Raw genomic sequence first — 15,028 nt, 5'->3', positions numbered from 1 at the left:
CTGTTGGATGTAAACTAATAGAATCTGAGCAAAACTAAAATTGAAAACTTGCTCCTAACAAGCACTTAATCCATAAAATCAGCAGTACACTTCAGCTCCAATGGGCATGTGGAAAACTACTGTTCCATATCAGTCAAGAAGGTATGACCCTAAGCAAGTGCAAACATGCCTCTTTGTGAAATGAACAATATTCCACAAAAGGCTCTCTGTGCTGCAGACAAATGAATGCCATTGTTACAGAGGTTTGGTTTTTCCCAGCTGTGATTCTGACAGGGCATTACTTTCAATAAACACATGCTCATTGCTCCACTAAGGTATCCATTTACACTCATTTACAGCTAGACAAACGGAGTTGAGAATGATGCCAGGAGCCAATAAATGCAAGCCATGCACAGTATGCAGCCACTGGCATATGCTTGCAGGTTAAAGCAGTGAGCAAAATTAATCATAACTCCATGAATATTAACACAATGAAAGAATAGGTCATACTGCATTGCAATGAATCATCCATTACTCTCCATGCAGATCTTGGGAAGAAGACCTGACCAGGGAAAGTTTTGCATATTTATCCCTGTGAGAGGGAGCATGTATAAATGTCCTTAAACCTTTACACAATTCTTGTGTTGGCAGTGGATCTGTCATGTTCTGTGGGTCACAGGGTTGCGCTTTCCCTGGATCAGCTTTTCTGAGGCATCCCACAGATATCCACCAGAATGAGGTATGGGGAATCAGCACCAAGAGACCTTTGTCACATTCCTTGAGTTGTTTTTGAGCAGTTTTTGAGGAGCAGTGGAGTTCACTGCCTTGCTAAGAGAGATGACTATCATCAGGTATGGGTACGGGTTTGGCCCAAAACAATGTTTTGGTGGGTGGTACATGTCAAAGTACGAGCTACACGAGTGCCAACACGCAAGCTTTTGAGGCAGAGCATTTCAGTGTAGCAAGATGATTATTGTTATTCGCTTCACCAGTCAGTGGTTTCAGTATACACTCCCGTTTACTCAGTGATCAAAAACAACAGTATTTATAAATGTGCTATGTGAAGCTTAATGACAACCATGTCCTCACATGACAGTGGCTATCCACTGAGCATTAGCACCTCTTGTTCCTTGATGTAATACCTGTTGTAAAAATACAACATGTATTACTGATCATGTGAAAATTAAATACCATGCGTGATATCTCATAGAAAACCTTCCTTACTTGCATGTCAACACTGAAACTATAAACACTGAAGACACACAGGATTTCAGTTATTTAAAAAAAACAAAACAGAATTTGCACATGAGCTACATGAATATCAGGAGAATTGCACTGACTCATATTTCTTAAAGGTATATCAGTAACACGTTTGCTGTGACTGGCATGTGTCTGGGACTTTCACACGCAGCAGTCTACTGCTGTTGTACACGCGGACTTAGCCTGATATATCACACTGGCACATTTCAATATCTGGTGACTGGCTCAAGAGATACAGACGGTTGTTGGAGAGTCACAGGTACCACACATGGCTCCTCTAGTCTGCCTGTCAAAGTGTCCTTGAGCAAGATACTGAACCCTAAAGTTTAATAACTGATCACTTCAAGTGCTATATAAGTACCATTTACCAATATTTAAAGTCCACTAAAGCAACAAGCAGCAACTTAAGACAGACACTCCGGAAACCTCCAAGTTATGCTACAGGTTTCAGTTCTTTATGTTGAATATGTAGGATTTGCATAGGCCTCTCATATTTTCACAGAAACTCCAGCTTTTTCCAGCTGGCAGCAGACCTTATTACACACACACACTTTGAGGAAAGAGGGTAATGTGAAACTGAATGCATACGAAAAAAGGGACTGGCTGCATTCACACTAAATTTTCATCAGCTCTGTCCTCAAGGTACTTCAGATCAGCATCTTCAGTACCTTGCGTAAGGACACTTTGGCATGTGGATTGAAGAAGCCAGGGGTTCATACCACTAGCGCTCTAATTAGCTAATGACCCGTTTTACCTCATATATTGTATATGATACAAGGTGAGGCTAAGTGTTCACTTAAAATCTGTGTCAGTATTTTGAGCTGGGAAAAAAAAAAGAGCAGAAAAGCTGCTGCATGGGTTGTTTCTTGTCCTTGTGTGACTGTGTTCCAATTGTCAAAGGCCGCTCCGTATCACATAAAACTGCCCTCCAAAATAAAACTACAATTTGTCAGTGTTTTCAGAAATGCTCTTAAAAGAAGCATTAGGCGACCACTTTACAATAAAACTCACTCTGCACATGTGGGTGGATCAAAAAAAGAAAAAAGAAAAATCACAGAAAAAAAAAAACTTATTGTTAGTGTATTTGCAAGAGGACTCCTTCCTCGCTAGCTTCTCTTCCACAAATGGCATTAAAAAAAAGGCAGGGAGAAAGCCAATGATTTATTTAAAGGGCCCAGGGGTATTTTGCCCTGTTGCTTAAGGGTCTTATGCACCACTGCTTTGAAGTACTGAGCAGTCCAAGGAAATGTATAAATGGACAGAGGAAGGAGATTGAAAGGCTAAGCTTTCAAACTTAGGGTTCATCAAAGATCACAAAAAGGTATTTGGGCTCTAAAAGGAAGTGGTTGTTTCTGTTGCAGACGTTCTTCCCCTTTGTCGACTTAAAAGGTACACTGAATCTAATAGTACACCGTGTAGACTTTGTGAGCAACTGCAGAGTTTAATAAGTAATGGTTCAATCTTGATTCTGGCATTACAGACGTATTCTGATATAACTGTTACCTTTTCATCACTGCTGTTCAGGTTTTTGCTCAGAGTGCCCCCTGTGCAATACTCTATACTCATGCACTTACTCTGAGATCTAATATAAAATGAAACATCTGCTTGAGCAAAAGCTTAACATGAACACACAGATACATTTTAAAAATGGTTTGAAGTAGCCTCTAAATGCCACAACGGCAAACGCTCCCACTGATTCTGTACAATTATGGTGATTCCTAAAAAAACAAAAAAAGAGAAAACATTCATGTGAAAAGGTTTATCAAAAATAAATAAATAAAAGGCTACAACAGAATTTTCCAACCCTATAATTGCAATTCTGTGACTACCCTATGTTTGTAAAACTCTTAAGGCTGATTATAAAGTAAAATGTGGCTGCAGAGAAGCATGTCCATAGAAAATGCACTTTAAAAATAATAATAATAAAACAGCAGAAATGAACCAAATGACAGCTATGTAAAGCCATCAAATTATTTTAAAGATCAAATAAATAACGCGGGGAGTTCTTCAAATCGCTGGACATGCACATACTTATTCACTGTGACCACCAATGAATATAAAACAGTCTACCTCAGAGAAAAACATGCCTCGCCAATACAAATAGAAATCTCTGTCAACCCTGTAATTATACTATTTGTGAAGAGACAAATGGACAGTGCTATCAAATGTTGCCTTAAGGAAAATTCATCTTTAAAGGTTAGACTTGAAAGGAAGCTGTCCACACAATAAACATGGAGCTAGGTCTCCACCTACTGGCAAATAATAAAGTGATGGCCGTTATAAATAAATAAATAAATAAAAGCCAAATCTGTCTAGTTCTACATAAACACCGATAACAGAATGCACTATGTAGCTAAAATTAGATTCAGCGTATTTTCACTTTCAGTCTCATGCTGCAGCCTTCAGCAAAGTATGACTTTGCTGAGACGCAGCACAGTCCTCTAATGCCGTCATCTTCACAAGCACCTAGTCACAGTAGACATTTGATCACATAATGATGCATCATGAATCCCTTCTGACTTAAAACAAAGAAAAAGGAGGTAGAAAGGTAGAGCTGACTGGAGAGCTAATCTGTAGAAATCTCACATCATATGACCAACAGTCATCTTATGTTTGGTACAGCAGAAAGCAGCAGAACAACAAGTACAATCAACTGAGGAACATGTCAGTGTGACAGGTTAATATTCTGCACCGCTGAGCTTATAATTCATTTCCAATATTCAAAATGTGCGACAACTGAACAAAACGTTGCTCCAAACGAACAGAACCCATTATCAATCTAAACTCCAAGGCTGGGACTTTTGTATTCTAGGCAGTTTTGCAAGCATACATCCTTCCATATCAGCAGCCAAAGGTTACAAGCACAACACATACTTACACAGCTCTGATCACATGTGCACATGCTTGAAGCAAACCGCAAATTCCTTCAAGCTTCTTCCCTACCCCTCTTCTGACTTTAAGCGTCTATGGCTTTTCAGCTGAATAACATTATGCACATAAAAAAGCCTCTCTTTTGCTCTTTGAATGGCATAAAAGCATATAATGCCTACTTAAGACACAATATGAAACATGTAGTAACCTATAAAACTGTGTGGAATGAGCATCACAATATGAAGTGCTACATAAAACCAGGCAATTTTAGCTGCCACTCAAAGCAATTACAGAAATTGTGACTTAAGATTTACTCTCAAAAGCTCCAACTAGACGTACTAAACCAATTATTAAGCCAACTATATGTGCTTTCCCTTTAATTTGTGAAACATTTCTTGAGTGTAACTACTGTACCATGAACATGGTTTCCAGGCAGTTTGGCCATTAAATGAATTAAATTACTGACAAGACACAGCCCTGCACTGAAGACTAAGCCTACTGAATTATTCATTTTTCTAAATCTCTATAAAGCAAGGTTTCATTTAGGGGGATGTCTAATCCAAACTATAGATAGCAAAAGAAAAAAGTCATCCTTATGTATGAAATCATATGTTTATGTTTAGAGCACAATATACTATGGCCTGAATGCTGAGGGGCAGTGCTGTGGTCTGTGCCTTTTTTTGTTTTTGGAGGGAGGGTGTCATTATGCCAGAGGAAGTGGTTTCTTTGATGGGACTGTCTGGGCATGGAGACAGCTTGTCGTCCTTGCATTTGGCATTTTTTAACAGACAGTATACAACAGTGTTGCTGACAGCCACTTTAAGCTAGCATCTGTTAGAAAATACACGATCTAGAGACTTTGGCATGACTGAATTTGCTATCAACAAGGACAACTTGTGTTATCCTTTAATATAACAACCATGAAGACATTTCAGAGGCACCAACAGTTTTAAGCTTGTAATTTATCAGTCAAAAAGTCTGGATGTTGTCCATGATTTACAACCACATACAAATACTGGAATTGCAGAGTCATCCTTGGAGACTAGACCTGCCCTTTCTCATAGCAAAGGAATCAAACAGGATTAGTCCAAGATGCTCAACAAACTTCCTAATGATGCAACCCAGTGTCAAACAAAGCCAAAAACAAAGTGTCAATAAATACAAGCTAAGTGTGACAACTACAACAAGCAAATCAAATGAAGCTTGGTGAACAACAACTATCCTGGAAAGAAGTACTGTTGAATAATCGGTCATCAAGCTATCTGCAGATTTTGTAGGTTTTGGATTAATACACAGAATGCAAGAAAAAAAAATCCCCCAAAATATAATAATTAAATTATTATTATAATCATCTTATTTTTTGAAACAAACAGGTTCTCTTTTGTGCCATCCTTAATGTCAATTCCACTATGAATATAATAGTGGGAATACAGTAACCCCAAACTCTAAAATGTATTGGTACATAATATTGAAAAGATTTAGAGTATCCAGAGAAGTGTCTGCAAAGACTTATCTTCAAAAGTAATATTAAATATCTGTGAGGCCCTCAGGTGGAACTGCATTAAAAATCCACTTTTGAAATTAATACCAGAAAGTAGAGAGTTTCACTGCATTCATAACTGCAATTTAAATCTCTGCCATGAAAAAAGCCATAACTAAGAAATCAAAAAATTTACATCTCCACTCATAAAAAGCAATAAACTAAAAATAATTTAAATCCGGTTGCTATCCCCTTCAAAGTTTTTTCATTGTGCACCACTTACAGCACTCCTGCCAAGTTTGAGTCACTTCCTGGAGGTTCTCATCATTTTCATGTACCTCAAACTTGAAATCAGACATCAACTCCTGTATCAAGCTTAGTCAGCCTTCATTCTAAGAATTATCAGTGTTGATTAGATTTGGTCTCTGTCCGAGAGGACAGTACTCTGCCATGGACAAGTGTGCAGTGACCAAGCCATCAAGTGAGAAGGATGCTTGGCTGCATTCACACGGATGTGCACTGTGACTTTATCCCCCACTGTCACACTACAAATGTGGAGTACTACTGTCATTACTACTAAGTCATTATGCGTCTAAGAGAGAGCTTCTGACCCTCTGAACTTTATCTCATTTAAGATGAACTGCAGCAAAGTAGAACACAGTCTCACTGTTGGATGACTAAAGCTTTAAGCTTTTTTTTTTTTTTTTTTTAAATCATGGACACTTAGTTTTCTCTGCCAGAGATGACAGACACTAATCCAGCTAGTTATTCAAGCACATTTCAAAAGACAGCAAAGGACACATGGAATGGGCTAATTGCAGATCTGTGAAGGCATCATTAATGCTAAATGATCAAGTTTTGGAGGAACATATATTACCATCCAGATAATGTCTTTATCAAGGAAGGCCTTCTAGCTAGAAGGCTTCCAGCCAGCTAGAAACCTAAAACTACATCCTGCCGCAATTAAAACATCAAGTCCTGGTGCTAAAATGCCTCTGAAAATATACAACACATTATGCAACAAAAAAAATATCACACATCAGGTGTTGTTTAGCTGAAATACTGTCAAGCAGCAATTGGAAAAACATTTGCTTTTGAAGATTGTAGTTAAAGTATATGTATGCATCACATCCTTATTGAAATGGTCCATACGGTCATGTGACTTCATCACAGACTGACCGGTTTTGTAAACCTGTTTAACAACTTGTAAGCACCCTTCCTGTCAATTCCTGCCATTTTACATGAAGAGTTGGTAACCAAAAAGCAGTGGCATGTATGACCAACTCAGCAAGCAGCATATTTAATACATTATGAACTTGGTCCCAGTGAAACAGGGACATTAAAGTATTACAAACATATGCTATTAAAGTAAATACTATGACATTACACAAGTATGTAAATTTACTAAATAAATTACCTAATTTTAAACTCTTACGTTGTTAAAAATCCCAGGGTTATGGAACCAAATGATTGGAAAGGCACTTAATTTGTAACAGTAAATTCAATTTGTTTATTGCTACAAAGGACAAACCTAAGTGGAGTGCTATTTAACAGATACGACTTTCTTTAATGACCAACACTGGCATATTGCCCAGAAACACAATAAATGTTTGATCTGATTTACAGAATAATCATGTAAAATTGTTTTTGTTCTTCAACATAACTCTGTGACAAAAACTCATATTTGAATTCAGCTGAATTTGTGATGAAATGCTGGTCTTTAAAAAGGCCAGATGATGCTTTAGAAACAGTTAGCTATTGTTTGGGCTTTAAATATATCCTGAAGTCACAGCCTGACTAAAGCAGCTTCAGAGCAGGTAAGCTCTGCAATCGAAGTTACTACAGAGAGATGCCCTGTGTGAAAATGAGTCACCAGTGTGGGAAACAAAGAGCCTGTGTGATTTCCAGAGTTAGACTGCTAACCCTTTAGGACTGCTGCATAGATGAGACAGGCCCCAGGTGTTATTAAAATTGAACCGGCACCTCATTCAAATCAAAGCAGAGATAAGATCAAAATAATGACGTAACACACTTATAATCATGTAAGAAAAGTAAATAACTCAAAAGCAAACATTGAAAACAATGCAAACTTAACCGCCGCGCAGTTAATAATCCTTTTATGTTTTAAGTCTTTATTATATTTTATTTTCACATAATGACATAAATTTTGACAATTTTCATTGTCTGAGTTTATTACCCACATAAACTATGAAAAAAAAAACATACTTACTGTAATATCCATACAACACAGTATCTTCAATTTGCCCTCTTGTCTCATTGTTTGCTGCCCATTCCTGCCATGAGAAAGCCAATTGTGAATATTAATTTTTACATTTGTAACAAGGCTGATTCATGACTCATGCATAACAATAAATGAAAACAGTTTGCAATAATAGTTCGCAAAAAATGTATTTAGAATAACAGCACAAATAAATACCATAAAAATTAAGCCTGAGACAAAAGAAAAAATATTGCACTGATGAATGATTTCGGTAGCAGCTTACAATCACACAAAGCAACAAATTACCTAATGTTCAAACAAAAATATTATTAAACACACTGAACATATTGCAGATCTTGATGTAAATTTACACCTACTGACCACTTTATTCAACTGCTATTCAACTGTTCATTAACAAAAATACCCCATTAGCCAATCACATGCCAGCTACTTTAGCGATTCAGACATGGGGAAGACAACCGGCTAAAGTTTAAACTGAGCATCAGAATGGGCAAGAAAGGGGATTTAAGTGATATTGAACGTGCTGGTGGTGATCTGCAACAATCTCACAGAGTTTATACAGAATGACAAGAAAAAGAGCAACTCACTGATGTGCAGACAACAAACCCGCAACTGTGCGATGCCATCATGTTAATATGAACTAAAATCTCTGAGGAATGTTTCTATCAACTGCCTGAATCTGTGCCCAAAGGACTCATGGTAGCTCTGAAGGCAAAAGAAGTTCCAATCCTGCACTAGCAACATATACCTAACAAATTATCTGGTGACTTTATTCAAATGGAACAATAAGACAAAAAAAATACAACTGAGAAATGCATTTAGATTTTAGGTTGAAGAACAAAATACTAACCTTATAAGTACCATTGGGATACTTCATGAAAGAAACAAGGAATATGTCCACTGGTAGAAGTGCAGATGTGATCAAAGCAATAGCCAGAGCACATATTGCAGTGATAGTAGAAATAACTTCACTCTCCCGCCGACTTTGAAATTTCCGAATGTAGATCCAACAGAACACAAGAATTACCTAAAAAAAAAACAAAAAAAAACAATCCAACAGTAATTAAAATAAAACACAGGTTTAATAATGTGATCGCGAGTAACAGATAAAATAAATAACAGAGCAGTAAAAATACGTTTTGGCTTACAGAGCTCTATTACATGTAAAGCCAAAAAAAACCAGAAGTAAATTCAATCAACTATATGCAGTACAAGGTGGCATTTGCATTTAATTTGGAAAATGTCAACAGGGTTTATAAAAATCAAACTGAAGCAAACAAGCAACACACTAGAGGTTGGAAATCAGTAAAATTATGCTACTCAATACAATACCCCGGCAACTAAGTCTACCTTTGTAGTGTTATATATCCTTGAAGTTTAAAACACACCATTTATAACACAAAAAGAAAACAACTGAAATCTAAGTATTAAAACAACAAGTAGGGCATTATGTAACTTTAAAAGCCTGACTGCAGGTGTTCCGGAGGAGCTGATCCGATTATATCATACTCCCTTCTCAGAGTGACAGGCAATAACACAAAGTCTTCATTTCGTAAGAAGCAAAATAAACAGACTTACTGGAAAGGTGATACGAGTGGTAAACTTTTTAAAAGATTGTTTAAATTAAGTAATAACATATACATGTATTATTATGCTGTTCAACGTTTAAAGGGAAAAAAACGAACAGGAGAGGGATTGACATTGTAATGGGAGAGAAGCTCATTAGACAAAGAAGCAATAAATGGGCTACAAAATGACAAGGTCATATTCCAGGCACATGTGCTTTAAGAGGTGAGGACACTGCAAACACTTGCCCCTTCAGCTTAAGGGCTGCCATTCGCAGACAGGATCAATTAAAGGCCCACAGCTTTACGCCTCCGGCTGCTTGCTCTGCCAGGTAATAGCGAAAGGCTCTGCATCCAAATAAGACCCATTGAGAGGTCTGAAATAAAAGGGTTGCTTAGTACTGGGCAGAAAAACAGAGCAATTTATTGGCATCCAGCCATTCTTCTGGAGGACTTGTAATTTAGCCATGTGATGTGGGTATGAATGACATTTGGGATAATGAGGGCTAAAATGGGCCGCAGATTATCAAGCTGAACAACTTGAAGACGTTCATTTAAGTAGCCTACTACAGAAGTCTCAATTTATGTCTTGCTACGGGGGGAAGAAAACTCTACATAGTTGTCTTTGGTTAAGGTTGGTTAATGTAGTTTTTCCACTTTCAACACTTATTTGTTCGTAATAAAAACACTGCGTTTAAAAACAAGGAGACGCTTTACAGTACAGCTGGGTGTTTTTATACAGGAAAGATCTAACCGTGGATGTTACATTTTTATGTAATTAAGTAACAATACCAGACCCCTATTCTCCACAAAGTGGTGTTTAACAATTCCAATGTTTCTAACTGTACGCAACACCAAAATGTTATAAACAGTTCACTGAAAGCCTCTTATAGGGCGACAGCCTGTAAGTGTGTCACGGCTAATGTTAGCTAAAGCCAAAGACAGTGCTGGCGTTAATGCGCTGTAGCCATGTTGCGCCGATTAACTCCGATGTTAAAGCAACGACTTCGCCTACTAGCACAACTCGGGCTAACGGTTTACCGCTCCACTACTTTATAAAGCGACTACGTAAAGTCGTGCTTGCTTACCAAAAGTATAATGGTGAAAATAGACCACCCGAGCACAGACTCTGTTAGCAACGACTGAGCCGCCATCTTCACTTCCTGCAATAACAAACCCACGTGCTCCTGTTAACGTCACCGCGGTGGAGAGACTGGCAGCTGACCGTGACGTCTCCGCAGGAAGCGCGTTCATGCGTCCATGCTGAAGTGATAATCGTAGATGTTTATCGTGATGTGCAGAATTTATGTATGTGTGATAAAATACAACACGTCTAGTCTGCTTCTTGACTAGAAGCAACACAAAACACGCAGTGAGTGAATGAATATTTAAGCTGTGGGTATCATCTGTATAGTTTTGTAAAACTCCCATCAGCGAGGGAGGAAAGTATTGAACAAGAAAAATATTGCCTTTAACTTTAAAAAGACTGAATGTTCAACTAAATGTTCTTTTAACTGAATTTCTGGCGTTTTGTTATTGCTGCTATTTATGGCTTCCATCAACAATGAAGGGGTTAGCATTGATCATCTTGCTACAGTACATTGCGATGTTCCACAAGACTTGGATTCTGACATTAATGTGCAGTACTTTGGAAAAGTATTGAGCTAACTCATTTTTGTATATTTTGGTAGTAAAATGGGAAATATTGGCAGCAATTTTTTTTACTGCTGGTCTTATAAATAGGAATACAGCATGTAAGACAAAAAGCAGTTTATACTATTCTAGTGAATTTGAAAAGCCAATATGATCACCTTTAACCTTCAGCACAGCCTCACCCTTCTTTGACAGGCTTTCTTGTCATTTCTTTAAGTAGTCTTGAGGAATAGTTCTCCAGGCTTCTTGAAGGACATTCAAAGTTCTTCTTTGGATGTTGGCTGCCTTTTGTTCTGTTCTCTGTCAAGATGATCCCACACTGCTTAAGAATTGTTGAGGTCCAGACTCTGGGGAGGCCAATCCACGATTTTGTTCCATTGTGTGGTTTTCTTTCCAGGTATACTTTCACTGCATTGGCAGTGTGTTTGGGGGTCATTGTCGTTTACTTGACTGTATTTTTCTGCATTCATCAGTCCATCAATTTTGACAAGATCCTGAACACCACTGGCTGATAGAGCTATGATAGAGCCTCCACAGTATTTTACAGAAGGCTGTCAAGACTTGCCAGTGTCCCTCTTGAGTTCTTGTATAGTTTGGGATGCCTGTTTCCCAGTTTTAAGAATGGCTTCTCAACAGCCAACTTTCCTTGGATACCATTTCTGATGAGACTTCAGCAAACAGTAGATGGATTAACTCAAGGCCTAGATGCATCTCTCAGGTCCTATGTCGGAGTTTAATTTCCTTTTTCTTAAGAGCATGATTTTCACTTTTTATCTAGTGAAGATATTTTTTTTAGACCTGCCACTTCTTTTTTGTTCTTCATTTACCAATTTTTTAAGGACACGCTGCAGTGAAAAAGCAGCTGGTGTCCAATGAAAATTTTCGAAAAACCTTCAGATGTCCTGGAGAACTACTGCTCAAGATCACTTTAAAAAATTTAGAAGAAAGTCTGGTTCCTTGGAGGCAAAATAGAAAGAAATGAGGAGTAGCTTGAGACTTTTAAACAGTACTGTATGTCACTTTGACAGGCACCATACACCCAAACATTGCTTCAAAACCAACCACACCCCGATGGCAACGACACTCCCCGACAGCAACATACTCCTGCAGCAAACTACAGAACCCAAATGATTTGGTGCCAAAATCGGGCGGCATACACCACAGAACACTGCCAGAGGGCCAAAGTCTGTGGCCTGACATAACAGAGCTGTTCTGGCGGCAAAAGGGAAACTAAGTAATGTCAGGCATTTGATAGATTGTATATTATTAGATCGATATTGCCTGAAAGCAGAATTGCTAATGCTGCTGAAGTCGAGGTCAGGCTATTCTAACTATAATAGCTTATGTACTCATTGTCCATAATGCAAAAGTTCACAGCCTTCAGTATTTTATAAACCGATCAATTGTTTAAAACAAAACAAAGTAACTTCCTGTGATATAGTGGAGTATTTTTTACACTTTTAAATGCAGCACATGAAGTAAAACAGAAATGCACAAGAACCTTCTTACCAGAGATTATTCATTACAACACAATACCTGTCTCATTAGCAGAAGGTCAGTCAGTCAACAACTACTTTCCACCATTATATACAATTAAATCTTCTTAAAGGCACTCTCAAGGGAAAATCTCAAGTTGGCCTGTGATGTTCTGAAAGGAAAACAACCACCAAACACTCAGTAAGAGGATGCATTATGCTGAAGAATCTCAATATGAATGGCTGCAATGAATCTGTGCTGTTATATAACTCGATTCCAGCGCAGTGTGTTTCATCACTGATACAAACACAGGCAGTCTGCAATAGTTAGAGTAATTTAAATGCCCATGAAGCGTTGCTAGTTATTTGTTCTTTTTGTCAGAAATCTTTTCATTCTAACCTCTCATATTCATATTCCTTTGCCTACTTCATGTAAGACAGTATCCTGCTCTAGCGGGAAGATTAAAAAGATGTAACACCTCTATTCTTATTATGTTATAGTTATATTTACATTCTGAATGTATTTCGTTAAGACTCACCAATGTAACACCTTTGCTAGCTTATGGGGCAACCCAACCCTGTGTGGGGCAACCACACAGGCACTTTGGCTTACTTGAGGGGCAAATAGGCTATCCAGTTGTCTCAGCCTTGAGTTATGGGACGTAAGCTGAACTGGGAGACTGCTATTTAAATATTGTTGTGAAATTATATAATTTCTTTGTATCCCATTATTTTTATTTTTCTCTGCTTTCTGTTTTTTTTTTTTTTTTTTTTATCTCCAAATGCTCTTCTGGTACAAAGAATAGTCTGTAAAATATCAAATAGCAGCTATGAGCTGGTGCATTTTCAGACTGCTATGCGGCATAATTTGCATTCAGGACTGGTCCAGTATATTTGGAAAACTTATCTGGTTCATTAACCATTAAATTAGCTGAACGGGAGGAAGTGTGGCTTTAGAAATGAGGGTGCAGTGCACTTGAAGCTGCATTCCCTTGTAGAGCCTATCTTTGGAGTATACCTGCTAATTGTATACTGCAGTGCTCCACACCACCATAGTCACTGTGCTGAAAGTATTCCCTAAGCTAAGTGTATTTTCAGTAAAGATTCATATAGCTAATTAACCTCCACCAAAGTAATTTGATTAGTACTTTTAGTATAGAGTATACGTCTGATCAGTGGCTCACTGGATGAGTGCCTTTTATGATGTGCTTAGCTTATTCTTTTTATTTCTTGGCTTTGGTAACTTGAATGTGTACATTACCTTCATATAGGCGCTTACGTTGGTCTGTATTATGTGTCTGACATTTGTTGAATTTTTTTACCTAAGCTTCAGAAATACATACAGTAAATATCTACTTTTCTACCTGTAATATCTATGTAATAACAGAAACAACTGGTTATTTCTGGTGTTACTTAAGAGTGTTTTTCATTTTATTTTCATGTCAGTGACTAGAGTAGCTTTAACTTCCTAAAAGCCATGTCACTGACATTTTCAAAGCAGCTGACTGTGGGCTCCAAACTTGTGCAGTGGTGGGACTATATAAACTTTTCCAGACTCTAGACTCTGTGTGAGTTGTGACACGTGCTCTGGATTTTTTTTTTTCTTTTTTCTGCCAGGCTACTCACCATTTCTTTCAGTTCCTATCAAATTTATCTTGCATGCAGAAACCCATGCTATCTCACTATAAAGAATTTTCATCTTTTCATTCTGGCTCCCTTTTCACAATTTAAGTGCAATAGGTAAAATAAATCTATTCCATTTATGAGCTATATTGTTTCTTAAATTACAATAGGCAAGGAATGTGCAGCCATGCTTCACAGTGTATGGAATTACTGTAGCAAAATTAAATTATTACTTGAGTAATTACTTTTGCAAGGGGAACACTGGAGCAGCCTATGGTGACATTGAGACTCTAACGTTTCAGAGAGTGAAAATAATACATTTCTATGAGCACCAGCTATCTGTTGTATTGAGGAAATTAGCCTGCAACTAATTGTAATGAAGAACATTCTTACCAGTTAATTAGTTGGTCACTACTGGTTTGGACACTTATAAATTCAACTCACTAAAATCAATAGCCCTATATCTAAGCTTCATTTATGCCCCTGAATTTTAATTAAACTAATGAAAGTTTTTCACTACCCATTATTCACTTGCACAGGGAAGGTATATAGGTCTGCTTAATTCATGCAACCTTTCAAAACTGCAAATGCCTTTATTTAGTGCTGCTTGGCAATGTGCCCCAATGGAGACCATCTACCAAATTCTATTAAAAGTGGGCTTGCTGTTTAAAAAAAAAAAAGAAAAGAAAAAAGAAAGCAATTGTTCACACTTCTGTCAGTTAAGCAGTTTTCTTTTTAATATGTATTTTGATTTTATAATAGTAGCTGTTTCCTTTCCCCTTTTTTCTTCAGCTTCAGTTAAATTACAGCATCACATTCACCCATCATCCACTTTCTTCTGATTCTGACATTTATTATTCATCTGAAGAACACAAGGCGT

General features: G+C 37.6%; 1 protein-coding gene across 1 annotated transcript in view; it reads right to left on the bottom strand.

Moving 5' to 3' along the window:
• lmbrd1 (LMBR1 domain containing 1) overlaps positions 1–10,633 on the bottom strand; it is a 52,356-nt gene extending 41,723 nt beyond the window's left edge. The window contains exons 1-3 of the mRNA XM_031742934.2: positions 10,486–10,633; positions 8,683–8,859; positions 7,821–7,884 (exon numbers count right to left, since the gene is read on the bottom strand). Coding sequence (XP_031598794.1) covers positions 7,821–7,884; positions 8,683–8,859; positions 10,486–10,551 — 307 coding nt within the window. The 5' untranslated portion in view covers positions 10,552–10,633. The remainder of the gene's footprint in view (positions 1–7,820; positions 7,885–8,682; positions 8,860–10,485) is intronic.
• Positions 10,634–15,028: the final 4,395 nt, after the last annotated feature.

Source organism: Oreochromis aureus, linkage group 13 (genome assembly GCF_013358895.1).
Source record: "Oreochromis aureus strain Israel breed Guangdong linkage group 13, ZZ_aureus, whole genome shotgun sequence".
NCBI lineage: Eukaryota > Metazoa > Chordata > Actinopteri > Cichliformes > Cichlidae > Oreochromis > Oreochromis aureus.
Note: the sequence above shows the minus strand (reverse complement) of the source record. Positions and strands in the feature narration are given on the sequence as shown.